The sequence below is a fragment of the Acomys russatus genome, chromosome 8 (genome assembly GCF_903995435.1).
Source record: "Acomys russatus chromosome 8, mAcoRus1.1, whole genome shotgun sequence".
NCBI classification, from domain to species: Eukaryota; Metazoa; Chordata; class Mammalia; order Rodentia; family Muridae; genus Acomys; species Acomys russatus.
Window position 1 is genome coordinate 14,517,272 of NC_067144.1, and position 19,762 is coordinate 14,537,033.

At 50.9% G+C, this 19,762-nt stretch overlaps 1 protein-coding gene across 1 annotated transcript; it reads left to right on the forward strand.

The window, feature by feature from the left end:
- Positions 1–3,306: 3,306 nt before the first annotated feature.
- Positions 3,307–5,281, forward strand: Hes1 (hes family bHLH transcription factor 1). Its single transcript, XM_051150814.1, has 4 exons — positions 3,307–3,467; positions 3,618–3,713; positions 3,979–4,066; positions 4,686–5,281. Exons 1-4 carry the CDS (start codon positions 3,360–3,362, stop codon positions 5,234–5,236), a joined length of 843 nt encoding a protein of 280 aa, XP_051006771.1. The 5' UTR covers positions 3,307–3,359; the 3' UTR covers positions 5,237–5,281.
- Positions 5,282–19,762: the final 14,481 nt, after the last annotated feature.

Consider the following 19,762-nt stretch of genomic DNA (forward strand, 5'->3'; position numbering starts at 1 on the left):
AAAATGTTAAGACCTTACTTCGGGACAGTGGAGAGTGGGGTTAGTGGCCAGGTGACCTGGACGAAGAAGGTAGCATGTCAGGCTAGATGTGTCACTTAGGACCCCTCTCTCCTGGTCTGATTCTCTTAAATGGGTTGTTTTCAAGCCCTGCAGTCCACTCTTGAGACTTTTGTCAGGACCATCTTTCTAAAGAGAACGCTGGTGTCTTTTCTCCACTATAAATCTTCTTTGCGGCTTTTCCTTGTCTAAAGAGAAGATTCAGAGTCCTTAATAAAGCAGGGTGTCTATGGGTCTTGTGTGGTCTTCTCAAATTTCTTCCTTGCCCCTTCTCACACCCTGAATGTCCTCTGAATAAAGACAGATAAAAGGTTCCCAGGATCTGCACCTTACCGCGATGGGTACTCCCTTCCTCCCCAGCCCCGTGAGTCAGCACATTTCCAATGGCTCAGCCATATTTTTCTGAGGTATAGAGCACAGATCCTCTCCACTAGTAACTTTACCAGAACAGCTTACGTATGACTAATTCTCCTGGCTCCTCTACATCATTTTTAATTTCTGTCTACTGCCTCTTTTAAAGGCTCTCCCGGGGGAATCTTCTGGGAAATCTATAGATGGCAGCCATACCCACATAGGTATTTGGCAGCGGGCTTTCTAAAGACACTCTGTTATGTTCCACACCTGATGCAGGTGTGGCCAGGTACTATGAAGGCGCTCCTCCGGATCCCACTCCCCCCCCCAACACCATCTAAGCCCCAGAAGAAAGGGGAAACAGAATCCCTAAATATTGGCCAGTAAGTCGGGTTCTGTGCGCCTCTGCAGTTGGCTAGAGAATGCTCCGTGGGAGCGGCCACCGCATCTCTCCTCGTGGTAATCCCAGGGCTTAACAGTGTCTGGGGTTCCATCATAAAAGAGAGGGGGGCTTGCCCAAGGTCATGCAGTCAAGGAACCACTCCATCTCATCCCTGACCAGACCTGGAGAAATCAGTTACACTGTCTCGGTGGGAGGCGGGGGCGGGGGGCGGGGGCAGAAGAGTAGGGGGGTGGGAGACGCCTGTGTGCGCAAGGCATGCCAGGTCTCCCAGACGCGGGAAAGACTGGGGGAGGGGACCAAACCACGCGCCGGGATCCCGAGCAGCGCCGAGTCAGGGCGGCGGCGGGAAACCTGATGGAGCTGGGGGAACCAGGGGTGGAGGCAAGGGGCGCACGACCCGGGCAGGCAGGAGGGAGGCAGGCAGCCGCCGGGGCAGCGTGCGCCGCGCGGCAAATCCCCCAGGGAGGCCGCCGCCAGAGCCTTGGCGCTCCCGGCCCGGCGCCCGCCACGTGGCACCCGGCGGCGGCGGCGGCGGCGACTCCTCCCGGCGCGCGGCCCCAGCCAGCCGGCAGCACGCAGCCGCCCGTCTCTTCCCCGCCGTCCGCCTCCTGGACGCAGCGAAGGACCCGGGGAAAGGGGCGGGCGGCGCGAAGCCGCTGTAACCGCAACCGGCTGAGCGGAGGCAGGAGGCTGACCCGGCCGCTTCCTAAGTGCGGTCAGGCATCTCGTGACCGCGGCGGGCGCCCGGGTCCCCCCACCTCCACCCCCGCCCCCGGGGAGGTTTCGGCCGCGCTCAAACCCCAAGCCCGCAGTCCGGGAGGGCTGGCGGGGGGGCACGAATTCCCTGCTCGCCACCCCAGGGCATGCGCTCCCCGCCCGGAAGGGCTGACCTTGGGGAAAGGAGGGGTGGGGTGGAGGCCATCACGGGGCCCCGCTCCTGGCCCGCCGCCGCCCCCACGGATTCCTGGCTCGCCCGGGCTGGAGGAGGGGACCCCGGACACACACACATACACCCCACACGCAGCGCGCGCCAATGAGCCCGGGCCAGGCACAGGGGGCGGGGTTTTCCCAGGCTCGAGCACAGCAGCTGCTATTTACCTTCTTGGCTTCTCCCGGGGCCTAGAGCCGCCCCCCGCTCCCGGCCGCCCGCCGCCGGCCCCCCGCCTTTCTGCCCCCGGGGCGCGCGCACACACACTCACACAAGCACGCACGCACACATCCTCTGGGCCCCGCCGCAGCCGCGGCGGCAATAAAACATCCTGGCACGTGCTCCGACTCCAGGCGCGCCCTCGCCGGCCGGCTGATGTCAAACTGCAGCTCGACTGGTGTAGCTCTTAAAGGGCTCGCGCGCGGGGCGCAAGAGGCCGCCTTGGCCGCCCGCAGGGTGAGGAGGGGAGAGGCCGACGAGTCTCTAGTCGCTTGTACTGCCAACCGTGAGTGGCGAAGGAGCGCGCGCGCCCCTTCTGTGGCATTGCTATCAAAGCCCCCCTTGTTCTTTTTTTTTTCTTTTCTTTTTTCGTTTTTAGTTGAAATTCCGTTTCCTTTCTGCCCAGTAGGAAATTATTCTCATTGTTTTCCTGGAGAATCGTGAGGCCTAAGATGCTATTCCCAGGAGAGGTATGAGGAACGGGCTGGAGGGGAGACAGGCATCCACAAGCCACCTTGCTCCGGGGCAGGGGGGAACCCAACAACAAAAACTGCCTGTGAAGGTATTTCTGTCTGTGTGTGTGTGTAAGGAGTGATTAGTTTGGGGGGCTTAGCATTGCATCGCCCCCCCTCCCGTATGAGCAGTTTCCTCTCCCCTAAACATACAGAATTCGAAAGGGAATTCAGGAAGACCTTAGAGTAACACATTCTTGCACGAGTTCCCTCCTTTTTTAATCACTAAATTTTGCCTTGGCCTACATCTTTTAAAAACGTTTTTCAAAGGAATGTATTATACGAACTAGCTATATTGCACGTGGCAAGGACAATAAAAATCAAAGAACTGGCCACAAAAGGACTAGATAGAAACCCAAGGCGGAAAATCTCCCTCTAAAGCAAGCCCCCAGAGGAGAGAGTTAGCAAAGGGTTAAAATCCTTTTGATTGACGTTGTAGCCTCCGGTGCCCCGGGCTCAGGCGCGCGCCATTGGCCGCCAGACCTTGTGCCTGGCGGCCAATGGGGGGGCGCAGTCCACGAGCGGTGCCGCGTGTCTCTTCCTCCTATTGGCTGAAAGTTACTGTGGGAAAGAAAGTTTGGGAAGTTTCACACGAGCCGTTCGCGTGCAGTCCCAGATATATATAGAGGCCGCCAGGGCCTGCGGATCACACAGGATCTGGAGCTGGTGTTGATAACAGCGGAATCCCCCGTCTACCTCTCTCCTTGGTCCTGGAATAGCGCTACGGATCACTAAGTAGCCCTAAAACGTAACAAACCCTTAGCTGCTCAGTAGTTTTTCTTATGAAAGCCAAGTAAAAGGGACATAAGCAAAAAAATAAAATAAAAAAATTTTTGCGTGGATTCCAAAAATAAAATTCTCTGGGGATTGAGAAGAAAGAAAAAAGAAAATGCCAGCTGATATAATGGAGAAAAATTCCTCCTCCCCGGTGGCTGCTACCCCAGCCAGTGTCAACACGACACCGGACAAACCAAAGACGGCCTCTGAACACAGAAAGGTAAGGCAGTACCTGTGTGTCCCTGGTGCCCCTAGAAAGAAGTGGGTTGTGCACAGAGGGGCTCCGTTTAATTTTCTCTCTTAGAATCTCAGGGTGAAGTGGCAGATCCCGTGAGAACTCAGCCCCCCCCCTTTTTTTTCCCCTTTGCAGTCTTCAAAGCCTATCATGGAGAAGAGACGAAGAGCAAGAATAAATGAAAGTCTGAGCCAGCTGAAAACACTGATTTTGGATGCACTTAAGAAAGATGTAAGTAAGCAAGGCTTTTTTTTTTTTTTTTTTTTAAATTACGACTGTAGTGAAATTTCTCCAGCACAAAGATCTAAACTCTTCGCCAGCTGTGTGAGGCTCTTACCCCGCCAGTACTGCGTTTCCTCTAGGCGGAGGGAGGTCCGGGCTTCTCTAGCAGGGCCCTGGGATGTGGGACATGCGGGCGGGGTTAGGGACCTTCAGAACTCGGAAGCAGCTGACAAGGGGGGGTTTCTAACTTTCTTCCCTTGTTTCCTTTGCGCAGAGCTCCCGGCATTCTAAGCTGGAGAAGGCAGACATTCTGGAAATGACAGTCAAGCACCTCCGTAACCTGCAGCGGGCGCAGATGACCGGTGAGGACCGCGCGTGCGTCCCCTCTCTGCGGGTGTCCCTTTCGGCCCGCGGTGATTTCTTCCAGACTTCCGCCCGCGGTTGTGAGAGGCATTCAGCTACATTTTACTGCCTTGGCTCACTCCGCGTTCCCACGGTCTGGGTCTTATTTATAGCCACAACTCCCAAGTTGTTACTGCTCCGGAAAGGGAGGGAGAGGCTGTAGCCGAGAGGGTGGTAGGCGGCTTGGCTGTGGTGGAAGTCGGTGAGGGCAAAAGGACGCTGGACTGCGGAGGTTTGGGGCTGGATAGAAGCTAGGGGTCACCGGCTTAGCACCCGTCCAATCCCTGCCGCAGGAGGGGAAGTGGAGCTTGGAAGGCGCTTTGGGTGGCATTGCCCAAGGTCACGTCGCGCGCGGGGCTAGGGGTTGCAGATCTGGAGCTGAGATCGGTTTAGGTGGAGGGAGTGTCCTGGCTTCTGTTCCCCAACCAAGAGTGAAGGAGCTGGCTGTTGTCAGCTTACCCGACCCTCCCAACCCCAGGTGGTTCCGGAGGCGCGCTGCAGGGACCTCCCAGGGCGGGAGGCAATGGCCCCAGAGCCAGGGCTGTTTCGTGACCCGTCTTTTCTTCGTCTGGCCCACAGCCGCGCTGAGCACAGACCCCAGCGTTTTGGGGAAGTACCGCGCCGGCTTCAGCGAGTGCATGAACGAGGTGACCCGCTTCCTGTCCACGTGTGAGGGCGTTAACACCGAGGTGCGCACTCGGCTGCTGGGCCACCTGGCCAACTGCATGACCCAGATCAACGCCATGACCTACCCCGGGCAGCCGCACCCCGCCTTGCAGGCGCCGCCGCCGCCCCCGTCAGGCCCCGCCGGCCCCCAGCACGCGCCGTTCGCGCCGCCGCCGCCGCTTGTGCCCATCCCCGGGGGCGCGGCGCCCCCTCCCGGCAGCGCACCCTGCAAGTTGGGCAGCCAGGCTGGAGAGGCTGCTAAGGTTTTTGGCGGCTTCCAGGTGGTGCCGGCTCCTGACGGCCAATTTGCCTTCCTCATCCCCAATGGGGCCTTCGCCCACAATGGCCCGGTCATCCCGGTCTACACCAGCAACAGCGGGACCTCAGTCGGTCCTAACGCAGTGTCTCCTTCCAGCGGCTCCTCGCTCACTGCGGACTCCATGTGGAGGCCGTGGCGGAACTGAGGGGCTAAGGCCACTGCTCACCCTAAACTAGCCCATCTCTCCTGACGGACACTTAAAAAAAAAAAAAAAAAAAAAAAGAGCTTGGATATTCAGAAAAAAGACTTTTATAATTCGGTGGTTACTTCGTTCCTTTTTTTAATGTCTAAAAAGTTACTTTTTGTAGAGAGCTGTATTAAGTGACTGACCATGCACTGCATTTGTATATATTTTATATGTTCATATTGGATTGCGCCTTTGTATTATAAAAGTTGAGATGACATTTCGTTTTTTACACGAGATTTCTTTTTTTATGTGATGCCAAAGATGTCTGAAAATGCTCTTAAAATATCTTCCTTTGGGGAAGTTTATTTGAGAAAATATAATAAAAGAGTGAAGGCTTTTATGTCTTAGAACTCATTATTTCAAAATTTGTATTTTAAAAAAAGTCTTAATTCATTGCATGTAGTTTTGGAATTCAGAATTAGTTTTGTTTGTTTTAACTGTCTTAAACAGGAACTCTCAAACCTTTCACCAAAACTGCATGAACAAAAAAGACCTAATTTATGAGAATTTATTTGATGGAACTTCCCTGATAAACTTAAGGACAAACAGTCCTTACACTGTTCCTTCTGAAAGGTAATATAAGGACGCCCCCCCCAACTTACTCTCTGGGGTAGACTCCAACCTCCCCAAGTAAAGGCACGCTAGGCCACACTGAAGCACCCCCCCCCCCCGGCCCCCTTCGAGGGTTGGGATCTTTATTACTCTATCCTTAGGTGCAGCTAGGTATCCCCTAGCCACCGGCATCACAAAGTTGGAAATACCTCTCTGCACCCTCTTCAAGCAAGCTGAAAAGGTCAACAGATTCCCTCTGCCAGGGGACAGCTAGTTAGACTCCCAAGTGGAGCCCGGGCCAGATGATTAACAGCAGACATGTGTTTCTGATAAGTTTCTGTGCTCGGCTTTAATGGAGAAAGCATGTGGGGGCCGCGCTGGCAGGCACACAGGCCGTTTTCCCCCTTCTAATACAAACAGCAAGCGACCCCTTCGCTTGGTCATGCCCCATTTCCAGGCAAGATGTGGGCTCCAGATAGAAGCAAAAGGGTCGTCTCCGGTTTCAGCGCACACAACCGTCCTTAACAAGTCCTAACTCAAAGCGGACAGCTTTAAACTGTGCCAGGATCTGCAGGGAATTTCTTCCAAATCTCATCACAAAGGCTTGTCAGATTTTCTCAGATTTGGCCAGGTGTTTGACTGCATCCAGGTGTTGGGGAAACGAAAACCACGAGCCCTGCGAGACCAGACACATCAGCCGCGCTGTGGGTCTGGCCGGCGCGCCCTTCCTCCCCCACCGCCGGCCAGTCCTCCGCCCAGCCCCCGCCCCTCCCGCCCGCCCGCCAACCACCTCCCTCCCCTCCCCCCCGCCCCTTACAGCAGCTTCTGGGAGAAGGATGAGGCGGGAGAGATCAATCTTTGAAGCTTTCCTAACAAAGATAAAGCCAACGATTTTCTGTCTTCTTTCAAAAGCCTTACCTCTCCCCCGCCTGGCTCTAGCCTTTCCCACAAGCCAGTGTGGAGTTCACCCGTATCACAGGAATCGTCTAGCAGACAGCAGCCGGTCCTTTCCAAAACCTTCAGCTTTGACTAGTGGAGAGAGGGGTTTAAAAGATATTAAAAAACAAAAAACAATAAACAAAAAAACTTGGCTTCTATTTGCCTTATTTTGTGTATAAGAAACACGCCCTTCTTTGTCATTTCCACCCCCCCCTCGTTTTCCGTTGTTTAAACATTAAGCATTGTAACAATTGCTCAATTAAGACACATCCCAAATTCCTATACTAAAATCTGGTAAACATTGTCCTCTGTTTCCACCGAGAGTCCTTAGCTCCTTTTGGTAGAAATGAGCCAGACATAAGGATCTCAATTTGATAAAGGTAATTCCTTTAACATTTGTGGGGAGGGGGGATCAACTAAAATTTTTTTCAATTTCTTCGTGCACCTTTTTTAATGTCACCAAAGTACACGCAGCAGCATATGAAAGAAGCCCAGTGAGTGAGAGGAAAATAAACCATTTGTTCTTTTGAAAAGACCCCCCCCCACCCGGTAATTTGGGTTTACATTGTTAAAAAGAAGACTTTTCAGTGTAATATGGGGATGGAAGAAAGACTACATCCCAACTGGGGACTTTCATATTCTTGTAAGCCACTGAACTCTCTTGGTAGGCATCCCCTTGGATAAGTCCTTTCCCTCTCTAGGACAGGTCCAAGTTGATAAGCGGAATAGATTTATTTCTTAGACGCTGCTGCCTCCTGCATCCCTGCTGTTTCTTAAATAAGTAGCTGAGAGAGAGAGAGAGAGAGAGAGAGAGAGAGAGAGAGAGAGAGAGAGAGAGAGAGAGAGAGAGAGAGAGAGATGTAGCATCGCAGTTTATTCGGCCCTCCCTGAGGTCCACCGGGCCAGGTCTAATTAGACCGCCTCGGGGCACACCCAACTGCCTGGCCCCTATACCAGCTCCTGCTGAGCTGATCTCTCCGACCCTAAGTGCATCTCCAAACTCTGTCCTTGAAGCCAGCGACCTCAGAGGCCTCTCGTTGGAGATCCACGGGGCCTTAGCTCTCTAGAGGTCTCTAACATCAGCCCGAAAAGGAAAAGTGAAGGCCAGAGCCTAGGTGATCGATCGACTGAGGCTCGCCCCCTCCTCGGGTCTCATCCTGCCCCACCCCCACCCCCACGCGCTTCTGCAGTGGGGACTCCAGAGGTTTAACCGGACCCCCTCATCGTCACGGGGAACCTGTCATTAAAGTCAATTAACTTTCCCCACACCCTTTGGCCGGTAACAACCCGCTGCTAGCTTCCTCCGGGCTTCTAAATGCAACCAGATGGGCGGGCGAACTGCCCCCGCCGCGCGCCCGCCGGGGTGGCTCGGGGTTCCTGGGAGGCCTCGGGGGTGGGGTGGGGTGGGGTGGGGTGGGGGTGGGGGGACCGCGGCCAGGCGGGAGCGGCCCAGGGCGGCCACAGTGGGCCAGCCCGGGCGGCCCTACGGCCAAGGTGGCTCGCTCAGCAGGCCCGGCTGCTTTCTGGCAGGAAATGAATAGCTCCCAGATGAGCTCAGGCAACCTGAGAGGTCGTGAGAACGGCGCGAACCCCCGCCTGTGCAGCCGGCAGCCTGCCAGGCCGCGGGGAGGGCGGGCGGCGGCGGCAGGAGGCCCGGCGGGCGGCGGCGGGGGCGGCGAGGGGCGGGAGCCGCTGACACACGAGCCCGCGCCCGCTCCCGCTGACAGGCAGGCCGCCGCCCCCGCTTCCCCGCCCCGGGCCAGCGCCGCCCAGGCAGCAGGCCCCAGCCGCAGAGCCGCGGCCGCCCGGGCCGCTGGGGGTGGGGCGGCCTGCCAGTGTTTTTCCAGTTCTCCCGGTAGCTCCGGGCAGCGTTTAGAAGCTGGGCAACTGGGCGGGGGACAGGGTCGGGACACCGCAGGAGTGCAGAGCCCTGCTAGGAGTCAGGCCAGAGGGACAGGAGAGGGCAGGCAGGGCCACCTCGCACCTCCTCCACCCCTCCAAATGCCTTGCACCGGACTGGGGTGCTGGGCGCCCTAAGAAAGGGGAGCCTCGTTTCCAAGCATCGTCAGCGCCTACTAAGCGCCCCGGTAGCCTGCAGCTGGCGCTAAGATGACAACCCTGGTGGCGACACAGCCCTTTTTAGCCACCTAGACAGACCCGCTAGTGACTCATCCGACGCGTGATGTATTAGGTGCCAAGACTGGAGTTTAAACAGAGGGCGCCCAGACAGATGAATTCTCACTGGCGAAGAAACTAGGGAAGTTTTCCCCTTTCAGGCAGGGAGGTGAAAAACACAAAAGGACGGTCAGGCTCTGGGTGTCGCCTGAGTGTGGCCTGCTGTCTTCTGGCGCAGGTTCGATTGGAACTGGAGACAGCAACCGCCGGCCTGGACCACGGAGATGGCCGGGATTGGTTGTCCCCATGTCTCTAATAAAACGGTAAATAAATAAAGTCAAGAGTCAGGTTTGGTGGCAATTCTCTAATAATCCTTCAGAGGCACTTGGGTGGTGGAGGAGAAAGGTATATCAGGAGTGCAAGATCATTTTCTGTTAAGTAGTCCAGGCTAGCCTGGGCTACCCAAAACCCTGTCTGAAAACAACAAAAATTGAGTTAGGCTTCGGTTGGTCAAAGAAAACTCAGAGATGGTTAAGACGTAGGTGTAAATGGGGGAATTTTCAGTTGGACTATTGCTTTTTGTATTTAAAAAATTGTAATACAAGTTCTATTACAGGTCAGAAAGGGGGAGGGGTGGCATTATTTCCCAGCCTCTGTTCTTGCTTTACTGCAGCATAGCCATCGGGTTGAAAGCACATGATCTGGGTCTTGTTGCCTAGATGTTTGCGCCTGGGTCAAATCATCCAGTCTATTTGTGCTGTGTTTTTGTTGTTGTTGTTATTATTATTATTATTATTTTCTGAAATGTCATACGCTATTTTATCCCAGGTCATGCAATCCTTCTGACTCAGCTCCCCCAGTGGCTGGGACTATGGGTCTGTACCATGTCTCTTGCTTGGTGCCTCGATTTGGTAAGTTCCATTTGTAGGTAAATGTTCATGAGGGCAGTACATCAGAGGGCTGTGAGGACAAAGCGAGCAAATGCGCATGAAACAGCGTATGCCCGCCACCGTGAGCCCTGAACAACCACAGCAGTCGGGGAAGCTAACCATCGCCTTTGCCTACTGGTCTTCCCATCTGCTTGTAACTGCCCCAGACCCTAAGGAACACCAGGGCTTCTTCCAGTTTCTAGATTTCATGCACCCGTTCAATAGTTATTAAGCCAGGCACTGGAGGAATAAGGGCATGGTTTCTGTAGCTAAAACGCATGCAGTCTGGCCAGCAAGAGACTTGGGGAAAAAATAATAGTAGAACTCACTGCATGTTAAATGATATGAAAGGAGAAATGTTACTTGACGCTGACACACACACACACACACACACACACACACACACACACACACACACCACCCCACCCCACCCCACCCCACACCACACCACCCCTATATGGGGCTGGAGAGATGGCTCAGAGGTTAAGAGGACTGACTGCTCTTCCAGATGTCCTGAGTTCAATTCCCAGCAACCACATGGTGGCCCACAACCATCTATAATGTGATCTGGTGCCCTCTTCTGGCCTGTAGGTGTATGTGCAGGCAGAGCATTGTATACATTATCATCATCATCATCATCATCATAAATTTTTGTTTGCTTGTTTTTTCCAGACAGGGTTTCTTTGTGATAGCCTTGGCTGTTCTAGACTCACTTTATAGACCAGGCTGGCCTCAAACTCATAGTGATCTGCCTACCTCTGCCTCCTGAGTGCTGGGATTAAAGGCGTGTGCCACCACGCCCGGCAAATAAATAAAGGTTTAAAAAAAGAAAGAAAGAAAAGAAAAAGAAAAAGAAAGGACCGGGTGTGGTGGCGCACACCTTTAATCCCAGCACTCGGGAGGCAGAGGCAGGTGGATCGCTGTGAGTTCGAGGCCAGCCTGGTCTACAAAGTGAGTCCAGGACAGCCAAGGCTACACAGAGAAACTCTGTTTCAAAAAACAAACGGAAGACTATATGTACCAAGCAACTCTTTGGTCCTCTGAGTTATCCTTAATTTTGTGACCATAGATATTAGCAGTATAACCAATTACTAATCAAAGTCTACCTAAGAAAAATTATCATCAAATGTTAACTTCAGGAATAATCATTCTGGAGTCCAGGGGTATAGCTCAGTCTTAGCTCCATTGCTGGGCATGCTGGAGACCCTGGGTTCAATGCCCAGACCATAGAAACTTACAAATCTGCCATCACCTGAAGGCATATACAACACAGGCAAGGAAAGGGACTGAGAGGCAGGGAATGTGGCTTCTCGTGCCAAGCTAACCATACCTACGAGATGCTCACTGAGTCCACCTAAGCTTCTGAGGTCTGGTTCCCCAACCAGCCAGATAAGAAGGCTAGACCAGTCACCGCTGGAATCCCTTCAACTCCGTAGTCCTGCAGGTGCGCTCCGGCTGACATGCCTATATGAGACAGGCTTCCAACCTTCCCACCAAGGCCCTGGCATTCTACATACGTAGAAACCGAGACATCAAGGATGGACCCTGTAGCTCACCATTATAATAAAAAAGGGTACACTTTAAATTCCTGGAAACCTGTTATGTTCTAAAGGCTCATCCTTCTGTTAGCACAGTGGTTCTCAACCTGTGGGTCGCGACCCCTGTGGTGATGTTGAATGACCCTTTTCACAGAGGTCGCCTAAGACCATCCTGCATATCAGATATTTACATTACAACTCATAACAGTAGTAACATTACAGTTATGAAGGAGCAACAAAAATTAATTTACGGTCGGCGGGGGTGGGGCATCACAAAGTGAGTAGTAAAGGGTTGCAGCATTAGGAAGGTTGAGAACCATTGGCCTAGCACATTGGAGGAAGAAGACCACATTCACAGGACTTGCTCCGATATAGTCTACTGTAGTCCTGTCCTTTGCTGTGATTAATGGGAGCAGGAGGAGTTCAAACACCACCACTCCCCGCCCCCTGCATCTGCCCCACTCCTTTCCTGAGAAGAGTATGCAATCTGCTGGTCATTACCAGGACTCACCACGTTTCAGAGGTCTACTTGCTAGACATTCCTCGCTAGTACATTTGCCTAATTAAATGAACTTAATGAACCAGTCTGGCTTAACACCAGTGCCAGCCTACATTAGTGAAAGAGCGAATCTTAGACATCCAGGAGGCAAGACAGACGCTTTGAAAATATAGTGAGTATGAAAACAGAGTGAGTATTGAAAATTGCAGTGAGTATGATTTTAGATTTGTAAAAAGCACTTGCTTTCATGAAATGAATGTAGTAAGGGCCTGGAGAGACGTCTCAGCAACTAAGAGCAGGACCCAAGTTTTGTTCCCAGCACCCCCACATCAGGCAGCTCATAATTAGTGTGTAGGTCAAGCTGCAACGGGATCGGACGTCTCTGGGACATCTGCCCTCACAAGGACACACCCACACGCAGGCACGTATGCACACCTACATATAATTAAGAAAAACACAAAATAGAGTGATGCCATTTAAAGAATCAGAGCAGGTAAACGTGGCTCTGGTGATATTATTTGTGCCATAAATCGTTATAACAAGAATGGGAGGTGCCGTGATTGTGGCCCAAGTGAATACTTGTAATTGGAATTAACGGTAAGGTGTCACTGTGCTATCCCTCCTGTGTCTGCGTGTGTTTCTCTTCCTAAATTGCACCTATGGATGAGTGACAGCCATGGTGCCTAAGCAATATGTTTTTGCTTAAAGTTTTTTCTTTCCCCACAAGTGTGATCCATTTTCATGTTCTGCCTACTTTATGATTTAGTCATCAATTTGGGACATGAACTTTATAGATCTAGTCTACAAACGCTCCAGCCTGGGGAAGACCGACAAGGATTGGGAAAAACACTGTGCCAGACTCGGTGCTTTCTTGTACATAGTTTCTCTTCCTTCAGCCGTTCCCTCTGGATATATGGTTACAAAACTTATCCCGAAGGCATCAAAACCATAAAATGGGATTATTCCTAAACAGAACCAGAAGAGAGCAAACGCAACGTGTCATACCCATTTCAGAAGCTGTGGCCCCGAACTGTGTTGTTTCCTGGGAAGAGATAGCATGCACGGAACAGTTATTCTTTTCATCCTCTGATGGGGGCCTCCTCAGTCCTGCCACTCTCTGGGAAGCTGCTCTGTGCTGACTGAGCACCTCTCTCCCTCCATCCCCTCCCCCACCCCCAGCACCGCCTTTCTGTGGAGGCTTTGGTGATGCTGAGTGCTGCTATGAGCTGGAGAGGTACCAGGTCAGGCAAGTGGCTTGGGGCTAGAGAGATGTAGAGGAAAGACTCACTTTCGGGTTTTCTGTGAAGCCTTGCCAGACCACTGTTCCTCGAGCCCATCTTTCCCTGACTCCTTGCTTCTCAAGCACTGTGCTCTGAATTTTAGCCTCCTCCCCGTTCATCTACTTTATTTGTTGTCGTTATTGTTTTCCTGAGACAGGTTTTGGGGGGGGCTTATGGGGGTGTAGCCCTGGCATTCCTGTAACTCAGTCTGCAGACCAGGCTGGCCTCGAACTCAGAGATCCTCCTGCCTCTGCCTCCCGAGTGCTGGGATTATAAGTAGGTATTACCACTGCCTGGCTGTTTTACAGTCTGTTCTCCCTTTTTTTTGGTTTCTGTTCCCAGTGTCTGTTCTTGGCCACATTAGACTCTCGGCTGTTGTTTGGGTTAGCCTTTCTGTGTGGCAGGTTGCATCCACTTCTTACATTTCCTCTAGTTTTTGTTGCTCTTCTGTGTAGCTAATGCTGGCCTTGGACTTTCCACTTTCAGCCCTCACCTCTCCAGTGCTGGGATCAAAAGTGTGCATCACCACTGCCTGGTTTTATTTTAAATTTTCTCTTTCTCTCTTCTTTCTTTCTTTGATTTATTTATCATATATACAGTGCTCTGCCTGCTTGTACCCCTGCAGGCCAGAAGAGGGCATCAGATCACATTATAGATGGTTGTGAGCTGGGAATTGAACTCAAGACCTCTGGAAGAGTAATCAGTATTCTTAGCTGCTAAACCATCTCTCTAGCTCTTTATTTTTAGTTTTTTTTGTTTTGTTTTGAAACAGGGTTTCTCTGTGTTGCCTTGGCTTTCCTGGACTCTCTCTGTAGACCAGGCTGGCCTCGAACTCACAGAGATCTGCCTGCCCTGCCTCCTGAGTGCTGGGATTAAATGTGTGCGCTGCCACCACCCAGCTTATTTTTAATTTTTAATTATCTTTCTCCTCCCCCTCTCTTCCTTCTCCTCATCCCTTTGTTTCTGCCTATAGTTTTGCAGGGGGGAATTCTACCACTGAGCCACCAGTGCCTGCTTGTCTGCCTATAGTTTGGATTTGGACTGCCTTCCAGAGGCCATGGGCTCTCAGCTCCTAGTCACAATTGGAAAGAGACAGGAACTTGTAAGAGTTGAAGGCGAATGCTGAGCCTCTTCTCCCTCACACCTTGCCTAGAACAGTGTCTGTCCACCCTATTCATGCAGATTCCTCTGGAGGACAGAAGAGGGCATTGGATCCCCTGGAACTGGAGTTACAGATGACTTCTGAGCCATTACTCAGATGCTGGGAACTGAAGGCTGGTCCTCTACAAGAACAGGAAGTGCGGGTACTCCAGGCTTTTCTCTCCATTCTTAAGAGCCAGCCTGGGGCCTCTATGCTCCCTTCTCTCCAAGAACACCTGCATCTTCCTTAGATCCCACATGCCTTTCTTATCTCTCAGCTGCTCGCTTCAGCCAGGCGGCTCCTGCACCCTGGGCTCTGCTGACAAGCCCTGGTCAGGGCCGCTCAGTGAACAAACCTGATGGCCACTTCCTGTCCTTTCTCCTGTCAACAACTGTTTCCATATGCTGGACTCTATGAAAACTCCACTCATGAAGTTCCCTCCTCCATAGCTGCCACGACATCCCCTTCTTTTGAGTTCTTCTGGAGACTCTGACCATATCTCAGCATCCACCATGGGAATCTTTTTCCCTCCTGCCTTCCACTGAAATCGGTTTTCTCTTGGCCAGTGTGCACATCTCTGTGAAGGCACCACATCTGCCGTCTTCAATCCAGAAGTCATTCTGGAGGTTTAAATCATGGGACCTGTGTTATTTTACTAGCCCTTGGGTCAAGAAACCCACCTGATGCCTCTCAGTCCCCTGCTGTGGTACCTTCTACGTCTCCCTAGGGCTTTTGGGATGGTTTTACTCATACAGAACCGCAGGGTCAGTTTACCTCACTGCACACTCCAGACCACACAGCTTTTAGAGATCAAGAGGATGTATTTTCCTTATGTCCCCAGCACCTGGTACGGTGGCTGGCATATAAAAGCTATTCAGGGAGCTGAGTAATATAGGAAGAAGGATGAATAAAACAAACACTCAAAAAAAAAAAACAACCCAACCCTCAAATGTGAAAAATACTTTATGGTTCATAAAATGCATCGAAAACATGCACCAAAAACCAATCCAGGGAAATAGATGGGGCAGATATGGTTACCCTCATATCAAATGTGGGCATCTAGGCTCAGAATAACTTGGCCGAGATGACAGCTAGGACATGATGGATATCACTTTGCATGGTGACAAAAACACCCCTCCTTGATGCCTGACAGAAGAGGGGTTGAGTCAAGCTGGCTTCAATGTCTGGGTTCTGTGCACCTTTGCTGATCCATGTTTGGCCCCACTTTCCTGTGGCAGAGCACATGTGACAAAAATTTGTACTCAGCAAGTGGGAATCCCCAACAGGGAGCTGGAGCTCCTTGTCTCCCAGGTGGCATCGAATTAGTGTGATAGAGACTGAATCAGCGTGATTTTTCATGATCCAAAGTAATGGAAAGAGAATGGGTAGGCAAGTTCTAAACTCTGAGGCATAAGAACACTGTCTGACTTTGAAGATCTTGTTTATGAGACTTAGTGGACAGAGCTGCCAGTTAACAAATGAATGGATAGGTTGTAACGTGGCAGAGAAAGCAGCATGTAAAGGCATTATTAAGCGATTCCAAAATACCAGCTATGCTTGAGGCCACACTACAGAAGCCATAAATGTGGTGTGGCTGTCAGTGACGAGATCAGCACAGTCTCTGTGAAAAAAGAGGCAGACACTAGCCATAGCAGTTACTTTTTTCATTGTCCTGAGAGAAGCAACTTGAGGAAGGGCTTGTTTTGGCTCACAGTTTGAGAGCACAAGTCCATCGTGATGGTAAAGGCAGGACAATTGGGGGCAGGGCGGGAAGGGGAGGAGTAAAGCAGCCAATCACACTGCATCTGCAGAAAGGAAACAGAAAGAGATGAGTGTTAAGTGTGTTATGCTCTTTTCCTCTCTTTTTAATTTTATTTGTGTGTATGTGTGCATGTCAGTGTTTGTGTGAGCTGGTGACATGCCTATGCATGTGAAGGCAGAAGTCAACACGCAGCATCTTCCTCAGTCACTCTCCATCTTATTTTTTTGAGACAGCATCTCTCACTGAGCCTAGAGCTAACTGATTCTGCTAGATTGGCCGGACAGAAAGCCCCAGGAATCCACCTGTCTTTGCTTCCCTAGCACTGGGATTACAGGGGTGCACCACCATGCCTAGATATTCTTTTGGGGATCTTGCAGATCCAAACTCAGGTTCTTTTGTTTTTTTTAGCAAGCCCTTTACTAACTGAGCCACCTCCCTAGCCCATGCGTTTCTCTCTTTTTATTCAGTACAGCACCCCAGCCCATGGGGTGATACTATACACATTTAATGTGCCTCTCCCCAACTCAATCCAATCCTGAACTTCCCTCAGATAGTCAAAGAGGTTTGTCTCATTAAGGTATTTATATCTTGTCAAGTTGATAGGATTCATCATCACACTGAGTTTCTGGATATAATTCTTAGATTTTACCCCCCCTCCCACTTGCAGCCAGTGACATCTTGCATTCCAGTTTTGTGGGGGGAAGGAAGTAGAACTCAAAGCAGAGCAGGTGCTAGTGTATGCAAAGCCCTGGGCTTGCTTGGGTGCTGCTGGAAGACAGGAAACACAGATGGCCAAACAAAAAGTGCAACCTGATTTGAAAGGACCGGTGAGTGAAAATAGAAAATGTCACCTTTGGCCAGCGTTGAGGAATATGGCTTCACAAAGGATCAGAGTCATTTGTTGATGGTGTTATGGTCACACAAGTGCTGCAAAGCACCTTGCTGTTAGTGAACACTCTAAACACTTGAAGTAGAAGCTGGAACAGAGATGGGTACGGCATCCATTAGGTACCCACTTATTTTCTTTTTCCATATACTTCTCTGAGTTTCTGCCTTGTGCTGGGAACCAGGGAGATGAGGATATGAGCAAAAGGCAGTGGTCTTTGGGGGCATCATAGGTTCACAGGAGGAGCAGGAGTTATAAACCATCTCAGGAGTGTGTTGACAGCCATCAGCCAAGGGCCCCCCTGGATCTAGCAAGAAGCCAGCGACAGGCTGGACTTCAGATTTCCTTTTTTTGCTCCATTGCCCTCTCCCTTTAAATGGTCCAGCTTGATGATTGCTCTTATTTACACAAAAGGAAGAGGAGGAGAGACAGACAGACAGGACGGAGGGGGAGGGGGGGAGGGAGGAAGGAAGGAAGGTCCCAGTGGTGGTGGTACATGGCTTTAATCTCAGCAGCAGGAGGCAGAGCCAGGTGGATCTAGCCAAGACTATGCAAAGAAACCCTGTCTCAAAAAACAAAAACAGAAACAGAAAAACAAGTGATAACAAAGAAAGAAAACTAAAACAATAACAACAGATTTCCCTAGGTCCCTCCTTCCACCCCATCCCCCATCCCAGGCCAATCATTTTGGCTAGCACTTGCCTTTAGGTCTCAGCTTAGGACTCTGCAGCTTAAGAAACCTCGTCTGTCTGTTGGTCCACACATTTCGGGATTTCCTTGTTTTTAATGGCTGAGTAGTATTCCATAGTGTAGCCGTACCACAGTTTCTTTATCCATTCTTCTACTGAGGGGCATTTAGGCTGTTTCCAGGTTCTGGCTATTGTGAATAAGGCTGCTATGAACATGGTTGAGCATATGTCCTTGTTGTGTGGTGGAGCATTTTCTGGGTATATTCCAAGGAGTGGAATAGTTGAATCTTGAGGAAGCCCTATTCCCAGTTTTCTGAGAAAGCGCCAGATAGATTTCCAAAGTGGTTTTACAAGTTTGCATTCCCACCAGCAATGAAGGAGTGTTCCTCTTTCCCCACATCCTCGAAGTGATCACAATGAGTGAATTAACCCAGAAGCAGAAAGACTCACATGGTATACACTCACTTATAAGTGGGCACTAGCCCAAAAGTCACATCCCACGAAAGTCTTCATTTACCAGGAGATTGGGATAGATGTGAGGACATCCTACTGAGACTCTAGGTAAGAGAAATATAGGAGATGGGGAAATAGAAGGACACAGAGGGTCCTAGAAACCAAGAGGAACATTGTGATGGGTGTATTGGGGCCCAGGGGCTTCTGCTCAAATTAGTGCACTAACCAAGGACAATACAATGGTAAACATCGAACCCCTACTCTGATCTACCCAATGGACAGGACATCCTCCACAGTTATGTGGAGAGTGGGAACTGACTTTGACATGAGCTCTGGTGCCTCATATTTGACCACCTCCTCTAGGTGGGGAGGCCTGATGGAACTCAAAGAAAGAATAAGCAGGCTACCAAGATGAGACGTGATAGCCTATGACCATCTAGTGGGGGAGGAGGTTCTCCTTCAGTCATAGACCTAGGGGAGGGGAATAGGGTGAAAGCAAGAGGGAGGGAGAAATGGGAGGATACAAGTGATGGGATAACAATTGAGTTGTAATCTGAATAAATTAATAAAAATTTTGAAAATGTAAAAAATGAAAAAAGGAAAGCTTGCCCGGGCTCTCTCTTCAGATTTTGTTTTATTATCGGTCCATTATGTACTGGCCTGCCCTTTATATTTACCATGTCAGACTAGCAATCATGTGAGGATGTGAACTGTTTTCGTGGTCACACTGCATCCTTAGGACTTATCGCAGTGCCAGTCATGGGGCTAGCCTCATCTACTTCCTGTTGCTGCGATAAACACTGACCAGAACCAGCTTGTGGATTGTTTGGTGTACAGGTCACAGTCCATCATAGAACGAAGCCATGGCAGGAACTCTAGGCAGGAACCTGGAGGAAGGCACTGAGCACAGAGTATGCAAGAACACCACATGTGTCCTTGCTTCTATCTGCCTACACAGCCCAGGTGCACCTGCCCAGGCCTGAGCACCACCCACGGAGGCTGAGCCCTCTCCATCAATTAGCAATCCAGAAGATGCCCGTGGGCATATAAAGGCCAATCTGATGAATGCAACTCCTCAATTGAGGTTCCTTCTTCTGGGGTGTGTCAAGTTGAGACAGGAGTTAAGTGTGACAAGGGACTTACAAGAGTCTCTTAAACAAGTGCGCAACCTCCAACCTGTTAGCACACTGGCACCACCCAGCACTCCTACAACCTAGCACCCCAGTACAACCCACCTTGGCTTTCTCAGTTTGTTTCTCACTTTCTTCCCTCCCTTTCCCACCATAGGCCCTGTGGACATGTTTCCCTCACCAGAGTTTTACCAAGACACTGTCTTCCAGGAGGTGTTCAAGAAAGGTACACATAGCGTTCACACACACACACACACACACGTATATATGTTCTTTAAGAATTTCAAATGCATACAATGTTTTTTTTTTAATTTTTAAGTTTTTTTGTTTGTTTTGTTTTCGTTTGGCTTTTTGGTTTTTTGAGACAGGGTTTCTCTGTGTAGCCTTGGCTGTCCTGGACTTACTTTGTAGTCCAGGCTGGCCTCGAACTCACAGTGATCCTCCTGCCTCTGCCTCTCCGAGTGCTGGGATTACAGGCATGTGCCACCACACCCGGCTCCACTCACAGCGTTTATTCATCATCTATACTGTAAATAATCTAGTTTTCTGAGACTCAGGGGATGCCCAGTTC